This window comes from Bufo bufo, chromosome 4 (assembly GCF_905171765.1).
Source record: "Bufo bufo chromosome 4, aBufBuf1.1, whole genome shotgun sequence".
NCBI lineage: Eukaryota > Metazoa > Chordata > Amphibia > Anura > Bufonidae > Bufo > Bufo bufo.
Genome location: NC_053392.1, coordinates 494,458,822 through 494,471,247, shown reverse-complemented (window position 1 = coordinate 494,471,247; position 12,426 = coordinate 494,458,822). Strand labels below are relative to the sequence as shown.

The 12,426-nt window shown below is 43.7% G+C and overlaps 1 protein-coding gene across 6 annotated transcripts in view; it reads left to right on the top strand.

The window, feature by feature from the left end:
* Window positions 1-12,426, top strand: part of UTRN (utrophin) — a 683,920-nt gene that overhangs the window by 204,311 nt on the left and 467,183 nt on the right. For all 6 annotated transcript variants that reach the window (XM_040429574.1, XM_040429571.1, XM_040429568.1 and 3 more), the window contains one exon: window positions 6,497-6,625. In XM_040429574.1, the coding sequence (XP_040285508.1) occupies window positions 6,497-6,625 (129 nt within the window). The remainder of the gene's footprint in view (window positions 1-6,496; window positions 6,626-12,426) is intronic.

Below are 12,426 nucleotides of genomic sequence, written 5' to 3'. Positions count from 1 at the left end.
AAGTTTGTTTGCATGAACCCTTAGGCCCCTTTTACACGGGCGAGAATTCCGCGCGGGTGCAATACGTGAGGTGAACGCATTGCACCCGCACTGAATCCGGACCCATTTACTTCAATGGGGCTGTGCAGATGAGCGGTGATTTTCACTTCAATGGGGCCGCAAAAGATGTGGACAGCACACGGAGTTGCTCCGTTCCGTGGCCCTGCAAAAAAAAAAATATAGCAGGACAAGAATAGGCATTTCTACAATGGGCGGGCCGCCCGCTCCGTTCTGCAAATTGCGGAAGACACACAGGCGGCTTCTGTTTTCTGCGGATCTGCGGTTTGCGGACTGCAAAAATTGAATGGTCGTGTGCATGAAGCCTTACAGAAAGGCCACTGGAGGCGGACAGCATTTTTTCTGCACTAATCGTCAGCTGCTGAGCAGGGGGTCCGCCGTCAGTGACAGCAGGGCACCCCATAGGTCATCATTATCTTTTCCAGGACCACCCCTTTAACGCTAGGTTAACCACCTCCGGACCGCTGTACGCAGATTCGCGTTCCGGAGGTGGCAGCCCTGCGCTCAGCGACGCATATACGCGTCATCTCGCGTGAGGCGGGATTTCCTGTGAACGCGCGCACACAGGCGCGCGCGCTCACAGGAACGGAAGGTAAGAGAGTTGATCTCCAGCCTGCCAGCGGCGATCGTTCGCTGGCAGGCTGGAGATGTGTTTTTTTTAACCCCTAACAGGTATATTAGACGCTGTTTTGATAACAGCGTCTAATATACCTGCTACCTGGTCCTCTGGTGGTCCCCTTTGTTTGGATCGACCACCAGAGGACACAGGTAGCTCAGTAAAGTCCCACCAAGCACCACTACACTACACTACACCCCCCCCCGTCACTTATTAACCCCTTATTAGCCCCTGATCACCCCTGATCACCCCATATAGACTCCCTGATCACCCCCCTGTCATTGATTACACCCCTGTCATTGATCAACCCCCTGTAAAGCTCCATTCAGATGTCCGCATGATTTTTACGGATCCACTGATAGATGGATTGGATCCGCAAAACGCATCCGGACGTCTGAATGAAGCCTTACAGGGGCGTGATCAATGACTGTGGTTATCACCCCATATAGACTCCCTGATCACACCCCTGTCATTGATCAACCCCCTGTAAAGCTCCATTCAGATGTCCGCATGATTTTTACGGATGCACTGATAGATGGATCGGATCCGCAAAACGCATCCGGACGTCTGAATGAAGCCTTACAGGGGCATGATCAATGACTGTGGTGATCACCCCATATAGACTCCCTGATCACCCCCCTGTCATTGATTACCCCCCTGTCATTGATCAACCCCCTGTAAAGCTCCATTCAGATGTCCGCATGATTTTTACGGATCCACTGATAGATGGATCGGATCCGCAAAACGCATCCGGACGTCTGAATGAAGCCTTACAGGGGCGTGATCAATGACTGTGGTTATCACCCCATATAGACTCCCTGATCACACCCCTGTCATTGATCAACCCCCTGTAAAGCTCCATTCAGATGTCCGCATGATTTTTACGGATGCACTGATAGATGGATCGGATCCGCAAAACGCATACGGACGTCTGAATGAAGCCTTACAGGGGCGTGATCAATGACTGTGGTTATCACCCCATATAGACTCCCTGATCACCCCCCTGTCATTGATTACACCCCTGTCATTGATTACCCCCCTGTAAAGCTCCATTCAGATGTCCGCATGATTTTTACGGATGCACTGATAGATGGATCGGATCCGCAAAACGCATCCGGACGTCTGAATGAAGCCTTACAGGGGCATGATCAATGACTGTGGTTATCACCCCATATAGACTCCCTGATCACCCCCCTGTCATTGATTACACCCCTGTCATTGATTACCCCCCTGTAAAGCTCCATTCAGATGTCCGCATGATTTTTACGGATGCACTGATAGATGGATCGGATCCACAAAACGCATCCGGACGTCTGAATGAAGCCTTACAGGGGCGTGATCAATGACTGTGGTTATCACCCCATATAGACTCCCTGATCACCCCCCTGTCATTGATTACACCCCTGTCATTGATTACCCCCCTGTAAAGCTCCATTCAGATGTCCGCATGATTTTTACGGATGCACTGATAGATGGATCGGATCCGCAAAACGCATACGGACGTCTGAATGAAGCCTTACACGGGCGTGATCAATGACTGTGGTTATCACCCCATATAAACTCCCTGATCACCCCCCTGTCATTGATCACCCCCCCTGTCATTGATCACCCCCCTGTCATTGATCACCCCCCCTGTCATTGATCACCCCCCCTGTCATTGATCACCCCCCCTGTCATTGATCACCCCCCCCTGTCATTAATCACCCTCTGTAAGGCTCCATTCAGACATTTTTTTGGCCCAAGTTAGCGGAATTTTTTTTTTTTTTTTCTTACAAAGTCTCATATTCCACTAACTTGTGTCAAAAAATAAAATCTCACATGAACTCACCATACCCCTCACGGAATCCAAATGCGTAAAATTTTTTAGACATTTATATTCCAGACTTCTTCTCACGCTTTAGGGCCCCTAGAATGCCAGGGCAGTATAAATACCCCACATGTGACCCCATTTCGGAAAGAAGACACCCCCAGGTATTCCGTGAGGGGCATATTGAGTCCATGAAAGATTGAAATTTTTGTCCCAAGTTAGCGGAACGGGAGACTTTGTGAGAAAAAAAATAAAAAATATCAATTTCCGCTAACTTGTGCCCAAAAAAAAAAATTTCTATTAACTCGCCATGCCCCTCATTGAATACCTTGGGGTGTCTTCTTTCCAAAATGGGGTCACATGTGGGGTATTTATACTGCCCTGGCATTCTAGGGGCCCCAAAGCGTGAGAAGAAGTCTGGTATCCAAATGTCTAAAAATGCCCTCCTAAAATGAATTTGGGCCCCTTTGCGCATCTAGGCTGCAAAAAAGTGTCACACATGTGGTATCGCCGTACTCAGGAGAAGTTGGGGAATGTGTTTTGGGGTGTCATTTTACATATACCCATGCTGGGTGAGATAAATATCTTGGTCAAATGCCAACTTTGTATAAAAAAATGGGAAAAGTTGTCTTTTGCCAAGATATTTCTCTCACCCAGCATGGGTATATGTAAAATGACACGCCAAAACACATTCCCCAACGTCTCCTGAATACGGCGATACCACATGTGTGACACTTTTTTGCAGCCTAGGTGGGCAAAGGGGCCCACATTCCAAAGAGCACCTTTAGGATTTCACAGGTCATTTACCTACTTACCACACATTAGGGCCCCTGGAAAATGCCAGGGCAGTATAACTACCCCACAAGTGACCCCATTTTGGAAAGAAGACACCCCAAGGTATTCCGTGAGGGGCATGGCGAGTTCCTAGAATTTTTTATTTTTTGTCACAAGTTAGTGGAAAATGATGATTTTTTTTTTTTTTTTTTTTTCATACAAAGTCTCATATTCCACTAACTTGTGACAAAAAATAAAAACTTCCATGAACTCACTATGCCCATCAGCGAATACCTTGGGGTCTCTTCTTTCCAAAATGGGGTCACTTATGGGGTAGTTATACTGCCCTGGCATTCTAGGGGCCCAAATGTGTGGTAAGGAGTTTGAAATCAAATTCTGTAAAAAATGACGAGTGAAATCCGAAAGGTGCTCTTTGGAATATGGGCCCATTTGCCCACCTAGGCTGCAAAAAAGTGTCACACATCTGGTATCTCCGTATTCAGTAGAAGTTGGGGAATGTGTTTTGGAGTGTCATTTTACATATACCCATGCTGGGTGAGAGAAATATCTTGGCAAAAGACAACTTTTCCCATTTTTTTATACAAAGTTGGCATTTGACCAAGATATTTATCTCACCCAGCATGGGTATATGTAAAATGACACCTCAAAACACATTCCCCAACTTCTCCCGAGTACGGAGATACCAGATGTGTGACACTTTTTTGCAGCCTAGGTGGGCAAAGGGGCCCACATTCCAAAGAGCACCTTTCGGATTTCACTCGTCATTTTTTACAGAATTTGATTTCAAACTCCTTACCACACATTTGGGCCCCTAGAATGCCAGGGCAGTATAACTACCCCATAAGTGACCCCATTTTGGAAAGAAGAGACCCCAAGGTATTCGCTGATGGGCATAGTGAGTTCATGGAAGTTTTTATTTTTTGTCACAAGTTAGTGGAATATGAGACTTTGTATGAAAAAAAAAAAAGAAAAAAAAATCATCATTTTCCACTAACTTGTGACAAAAAATAAAAAATTCTAGGAACTCGCCATGCCCCTCACGGAATACCTTGGGGTGTCTTCTTTCCAAAATGGGGTCACTTGTGGGGTAGTTATACTGCCCTGGCATTCTAGGGGCCCAAATGTGTGGTAAGTAGTTTGAAATCAAATTCTGTAAAAATTGACCTGTGAAATCCGAAAGGTGCTCTTTGGAATATGGGCCCCTTTGCCCACCTAGGCTGCAAAAAAGTGTCACACATCTGGTATCTCCGTACTCAGGAGAAGGTGGGGAATGTGTTTTGGGGTGTCTTTTTACATATACCCATGCTGGGTGAGATAAATATCTTGGTCAAATGCCAACTTTGTATAAAAAAAATGGGAAAAGTTGTCTTTTGCCAAGATATTTCTCTCACCCAGCATGGGTATATGTAAAATGACACCCCAAAACACATTCCCCACCTTCTCCTGAGTACGGCAATACCAGATGTGTGACACTTTTTTGCAGCCTAAGTGGGCAAAGAGGCCCATATTCCAAAGAGCACCTTTCGGATTTCACAGGTCATTTTTTTACAGAATTTGATTTCAAACTCCTTACCACACATTTGGGCCCCTAGAATGCCAGGGCAGTCTAACTACCCCACAAGTGACCCCATTTTGGAAAGAAGAGACCCCAAGGTATTCGCTGATGGGCATAGTGAGTTCATAGAACTTTTTATTTTTTGTCACAAGTTAGTGGAATATGAGACTTTGTAAGAAAAAAAAAAAAAAAATCATCATTTTCCGCTAACTTGTGACAAAAAATAAAAAGTTCTATGAACTCACTATGCCCATCAGCGAATACCTTAGGGTGTGTACTTTCCGAAATGGGGTGATTTGTGGGGTGTGTGTTCTGTCTGGTCATTGTAGAACCTCAGGAAACATGACAGGTGCTCAGAAAGTCAGAGCTGCTTCAAAAAGCGGAAATTCACATTTTTGTACCATAGTTTGTAAACGCTATAACTTTTACCCAAACCATTTTTTTTTTACCCAAACATTTTTTTTTTATCAAAGACATATAGAACAATAAATTTAGAGCAAAATTTATATATGGATGTCGTTTTTTTTGCAAAATTTTACAACTGAAAGTGAAAAATGTCATTTTTTTGCAAAAAAATCGTTAAATTTCGATTAATAACAAAAAAAGTAAAAATGTCAGCAGCAATGAAATACCACCAAATGAAAGCTCTATTAGTGAGAAGAAAAGGAGGCAAAATTCATTTGGGTGGTAAGTTGCATGACCGAGCAATAAACGGTGAAAGTAGTGTAGGTCAGAAGTGTAAAAAGTGGCCTGGTCTTTCAGGGTGTTTAAGCACTGGGGGCTGAGGTGGTTAAAGATTCATGTATTATCTCATTGTAATTAGACATCAAACTACTGATCCTATGTAGTAGGTAAGGCCTCTTTCACACTTGCGTTGTCTGGATCCGTGGTGTACTCCATTTGCCGGAGGTGCCCGCCGGATCCGTAACAACGCAAGTGAACTGAAAGCATTTGAAGACGGATCCGTCTGCAAAGTGCGTTCAGTGTTATTATGGCAGCTAGGACGCTATTAAAGTCCTGGCTGCCGTAGTAGTAGTGGGGAGCGGGGGAGCAGTATACTTACCGTCCGTGCGGCTCCCGGGGTGCTCCAGAATGACGTCAGAGCGCCCCATGCGCATGGATGACGTGATCCATGCGCGTGGGGCGCCCTGACGTCACTCTGAAGCGCCCCGGGAGCCGCACGGACGGTAAGTATACTGCTCCCCCGCTCCCCACTACACTTTACCATGGCAAACAGGACTTTAGCTTCCCGGCAGCCATGGTAACCATTCAGAAAAAGCTAAACGTCGGTTCCGGTAATGCGCCGAAACGACGTTTAGCTTAAGGCCGGATCCGGATTAATGCCTTTCAATGGGCACTAATTCCAAATCCGGCCTTGCGGCAAGTGTTCAGGATTTTTGGCCGGAGCAAAAAGCGCAGCATGCTGCGGTATTTTCTCCGGCCAAAAAACGTTCCGGTCCGGAACTGAAGACATCCTGATGCATCCTGAACGGATTTCTCTCCATTCAGAATGCATGGGGATAATCCTGATCAGGATTCTTCCGGGATAGAGCCCCGACGACGGAACTCTATGCCGGAACAGAACAACGCAAGTGTGAAAGAGCCCTTACACACCGCAGACCTAGTCACATATATGGAATAACTGTCTAAAATTATTCTGTTGTAGAAAATCCAAGCTGATATCAATAGCCATGAAGCAGCACTGGAAGAACTCAAGAAAACTGCCCGTCCAGCTTTACAGGCGGCTCCAGAGGTCAAATCCTCTCGAGGAGGATCCCAACTGGATATCCTACAGGTAGATATAATCGAAGACAAGGCTTGCACTATATTGGCCGACCAATTTTAGGCTGCATGAGCAACTGACGGAAAAACGAATTGAAATATCTTTCTTTGTTCAGCTTTAACCCAACAAAAGGGCCTGATATAGTAGTACCACTAACATTTAGGTTCAGCCACGTGGTGACGTCTGTGATGCGCAGCAATGCAGGCTGTATTGTTGCAGAATACACAGTATAGGACATTTCCATGTTCGTCTTGTAGCAGTTGATGGGATATTTTTATTTTGTTTCGTCTGTGATCCCGTAGGGCCTTTCTGTCCCCTGGTGTCCTAGTACCCCTGTATCTTCTTGTATCTCTGTTTACAGATAGAGGCTACAACTAAGGCCTCATGCACACGGCCGCCATATTGCGGTCCCCAATGCACGGGCGAAGTCCGTGATCTGTCCGCACTGCAAAAAAAATAGAACATGTTCTATTATTTTGCGGTGCGGAGGCACGGACAGAAACGCCATGGAAGCACTCCGTAGTGCTTCCGTGGGGTTCCGTGCCTCCGTTCCGCACCGCAGCTCCGGATTGCGGACCCATTCAAGTAAATGGGACCACATCCGTGATGGGGGGAGCACACAGCTGGTGCCCGCATATTGCGGACCCTCTGTTTGCCGGCCGCAATACGGCCACGGCCGGGCAACGGCTGTGTGCATGAGGCCTAAGTCTTCTTGCCCTGCGACGACTTTTCACCAGTCCGTGTAAAAAAACTTCTATAATGTTTTTTTGCAGTATATTTGGGTGCGGCCTCACATTCTGGTTTCTTGATGCAGGTTTTTAAGCCAAAACCAGAAATGGATTCAAAAAAGATTAGAAGTAGCGTCTGTCGTCAGTACCTTCTCTCCTTTTCTGATCAATATCTGATTTGGCCTTCAAAAACAACATAAAAACATCTGAACCTGGTGCTGTACCCTTTTTAGAAAGATCTTTGTGATTGTGATTATCATCAACCATTATCTGCTGCAAAGATATATATTATCGTATTTTTTATTTTCCAGTTTGGCCGTAAAAATATGGCTGCAGTTAAAAAGTTGTCTGCCTTACTTGCTGTAGCCTCGTGCACTGCTCCAGAATAGGCTTAAAAGTACTTAAAAGTTTTATAAAGTTAGGTCTCATGCACATGACTATATGTGTATTGCGGTCCACAAATTGCGCAAAATACGGATTCCATGCCACCATTTTCTTTTTCAAATTGTAGAAATGTTCTATCTTTGTCTGCAAAACGAACAAGAATAGGACATTTTGTGGGGCAATGGAATGGACATACAGATGTGGACAGCACGCGGTGTGCTGGCCACATCTTTTGTGGCCCCATTGAAATGAATGGGTCCGCATAAAATCGGGTTTGGACTGAAAATACTGTCATGTGCATGAGGCCTTAAGGTCATTTATCAGAGCTCTTGGGGGAATCTATCAAAGGATGAAGGCCATTTCTTTATGGCATACTGAAAGCCAACGTTTTTTGGCAAGTAGCATTTTGTTAAAAAAATTTGCCTTTTCCAACTTTACCCCTCTCTCACCACTTTAAGAAAAAAAACAAGTGGTTGTGGTTATAGTGGCGTACGCTATAGCTCAAATCCATCCCTGGTCATATCTGACGTAGATTTGCTTTTCTGTGCATGGGCTGTCAGAAGATATGCCTCTTCAAATATTGATCTTAATAAATGTCTCTCTTTGTATGCTCTGAGCCTCAGATATGAGTCACATATCAGTCACATCAATTTTCATGTTATACGTAGATTTTTGTAAAGACCTGGGCAAAGACATCTCTAACCAAATGCCAATATATAAAACCTTAAAGGGAATCTGTCACCGCCGACCTCCTTATCAAGCTGTTTTCATAGACACATAGCTGTGGTTTTTCTTTTGTTGATCTGAGGCTCCGTTTCTGAGTTATGTTACTTTTTCCTAATTTGCAAATTAGGCCTTTGGTGCACTGAGGGTGTCACCATTGCTCTTGTTGCACTCATACTCCACTCATTTCTGTAGCCAGCTCCTCCCTCACTTCTTTGATTGACAGGGCCAGGCATTGAGAAAGCAGCAAGGGAGGGGCTGGTCATAGAAGGGAGGGAAGCTTGGGTGCAATAAGAACAATGGTGATGCCCTTATTGCACCAAAGGTCTAATTTGTGTATTAAGCAAAAATAAGCCTCAGATCAACAAAAGAAAAACAGTGCATTAAAGGGAACCTGTCGCCGGGATTTTGTGTATAGAGCTGAGGACATGGGTTGCTAGATGGCCGCTAGCACATCTACAATACCCAGTCCCCATAGCTCTGTGTGCTCTTATTGTGTAAAAAAAACAATTTGATAAATATGCTAATTAACCTGAGATGAGTCCAGCGTAAAGGAGCCCAGCACCACCCCGCATCCTCAGAATCTCCTCCTTGCTCCTCTACGTCAGAAAGCTAGAGCGCCGTAATCTCGCGATCTGCGCAGTTCCTTCCCTGAGGCTGATGCCAGCGCAGGGAAGGAACACTATGAGGACACTGCGCATGTGCTAGCTCGCGCCTCGTGAGATTACGGCGCTCTAGCTTTCTGACGTCGGGCAGCAAGGAGGAGATTCTGAGGATGCGGGGCGGTGCTGGGCTCCTTCACGCTGGACTCACCTCAGGTTAATTTGCATATGTATCAAATCGGTTTTTTAACACAATAAGAGCACACAAAGCTATGGGGACTGGGTATTGCAGATGTGCTAGCGGCCATCTAGCAACCCATGTCCTCAGCTCTATACTCAAAATCCCAGGGATAGGTTACCTTTAACCCCTTAAGGACACAGCCTTTTTACACCTTAGGACCAGGCCATTTTTTGAAAATCTGACCAGAGTCCCTTTAAGTGCTGATAACTTTAAAACGGTTTGACTTATCCAGGCCGTTCTGAGATTGTTTTTTCGTCACATATTGTACTTCATGACACTGGTAAAATGGAGTCAAAAAAAAAAATTTTTTTTGCACCAAAAAATACCTAATTTAACAAAAATTTGAAAAAAATTTGCAAATTTCAAAGTTTCAGTTTCTCTACTTCTGTAATACATAGTAATACCCCCAAAAATTGTGATGACTTTACATTCCCCATATGTCTACTTCATGTTTGAATTGTTTTGGGAATGATATTTTATTTTTTGGGGATGTTATAAGGCTTAGAAGTTTAGAAGCAAATCTTGAAATTTTTCCGAAATTTACAAAAACTAAATTTCTAGGGACCAGTTCAGGTCTCAAGTCACTTTGCGAGGCTTACATTATAGAAACCACCCAAAAATGACCCCATCTAAGAAACTACACCCCTCAAGGTATTCAAAACTGATTTTGCATACGTTGTTAACCCTTTAGGTGTTGCACAAGAGTTATTGGCAAATAGGGAGGAAATTTGAGAATTTCATTTTTTTGTCTAATTTTTCATTTTAACCCATTTTTTCCACTAACAAACCAAGGGTTAACAGCCAAACAAGACTGTATCTTTATTGCCCTGACTCTGCCATTTACAGAAACACCCAATATGTGGCCGTAAACTACTGTACAGCCACACAGCGGGGCGTAGAGTGAAAGGTGCGCCGTTTGGTTTTTGGAAGGCTGATTTTTATGGACTGGTTTATTTACACCATGTCCCATTTGAAGCCCCCTGATGCACCCCTAGAGGAGAAACTCCCTAAAAGTGACCCCATCTAAGAAACTACACCCCTCAAGGTATTCAAAACTGATTTTACATACGTCGTTAACCCTTTAGGTGTTGCACAAGAGTTATTGGCAAATGGCGATGAAATTTGAGAATTTCATTTTTTTGCCTAATTTTCCATTTTAACCCATTTTTTCCACTAACAAAGCAAGGGTTAACAGCCAAACAAGACTGTATCTTTATTGCCCTGACTCTGCTGTTTACAGAAACACCCCATATGTGGCCGTAAACTACTGTACGGGCACACAGCGGGGCGTAGAGTGAAAGGTGCGCCGTTTGGTTTTTGGAGGGCTGATTTTGCTGGACTGTTTTTTTGGCACCATGTCCCATTTGAAGCCCCCCTGATGCACCCCTAGATTATAAACTCCATAAAAGTGACCCCATCTAAGAAACTACACCCCTCAAGGTATTCAAAACTGATTTTACAAACTTTGTTAACCCTTTAGGTGTTGCACACGATTTAATGGAAAATAGAGATACAATTTCAAAATTTCACTTTTTTGGCAGATTTTCCATTTTAATATTTTTTTTCCAGTTACAAAGCAAGGGTTAACAGCCAAACAAAACTCATTATTTATGGCCCTAATTCTGTAGTTTACAGAAACACCCCATATGTGGTCGTAAACAGCTGTACGGGCACACGGCAGGGCGCAGAAGGAAAGGAACACCATATGGTTTTTGGAAGGCATATTTTGCTGGACTGGTTTTTTTGACACCATGTCCCATTTGAAGCCCCCCTGATGCACCCCTAGAGTAGAAACTCCAAAAAAGTGACCCCATTTTAGAAACTACGGGATAGGGTGGCAGTTTTGTTGGTACTAGTTTAGGGTACATATGATTTTTGGTTGCTCTATATTACACTTTTTGTGCGGCAAGGTAACAAGAAATAGCTTTTTTGGCACAGTTTTTTTTTTTTGTTATTTACAACATTCATCTGACAGGTTAGATAATGTGGTAATTTTATAGAGCAGGTTCTCACGGACGCAGCGATACCTAATATGTATACAATTTTTTTTATTTATGTAAGTTTTACACAATGATTTCATTTTTAAAACCAAAAAAATGTTTTAGTGTCTCCATAGTCTAAGAGCCATAGTTTTTTCAGTTTTTGGGCGATTATCTTAAGTAGGGTCTCATTTTTTGCGGGATGAGATGACGGTTTGATTGGCATCTATTTTGGGGTGCATATGACTTTTTGATTGCTTGCTATTACACTTTTTGTGACGTAAGATGACAAAAAATGGCTTTTTTTACACCGTTTTCATTTTTATTTTTTTACGGTGGTCATCTGAGGGGTTAGATCATGTGATATTTTTATAGAGCCGGGCGATACGGACGCGGCGATACCTAATATGTATACTTTTTTTTTTATTTATGTAAGTTTTACACAATGATTTCATTTTTGAAACAAAAAAAATCATGTTTTAGTGTTTCCATAGTCTAAGAGCCATAGTTTTTTCAGTTTTTGGGCGATTATCTTGGGTAGGGTATGATTTTTGCGGGATAAGATGACGGTTTGATTGTTACAATTTTGGCGTACATGCGACTTTTTTGATCACTTTTATTACCTTTTTTGGGAAGTAAGGTGGGCAAAATTTCAATTTCATCATAGTTTTTTATTTTTTATTTTTATGGTGTTCACCGTTCGGGTAAAGTAACATGACCGTTTTATAGATCAGGTCGTTACGGACGCGGCGATACCAAACATGTGTAGGGAATTTTATTTTTTTCATTTTTTATCAGTGATAAATGTGTTTTTTGATTTTTACTTTTTTTTCACTTTTATTCACTTTTTTTTGACCCAGACCCACTTGGTTCTTGAAGATCCAGTGGGTCTGATGTCTGAATAATACAGTACAGTACAATATATATTGTTCTGTACTGTATTTTACTTACACTGAACAGATCTATGCCTTTCAGCACAGATCTGTTCAGCACCATGGACAGCAGGACGCCTGAGAGGCGTCCTGTTGCCATGGGAACCTTCCCCGTCTGCTCAGAACTTCGCAGACGGGGAAGGGTAAGGAGGGGATCTCTCGGGGTGCTCTCTGGGGGCTCTCTCCCTCCCCATCGGGGGGCTGCAAAGGCACAGCAGCCCCCC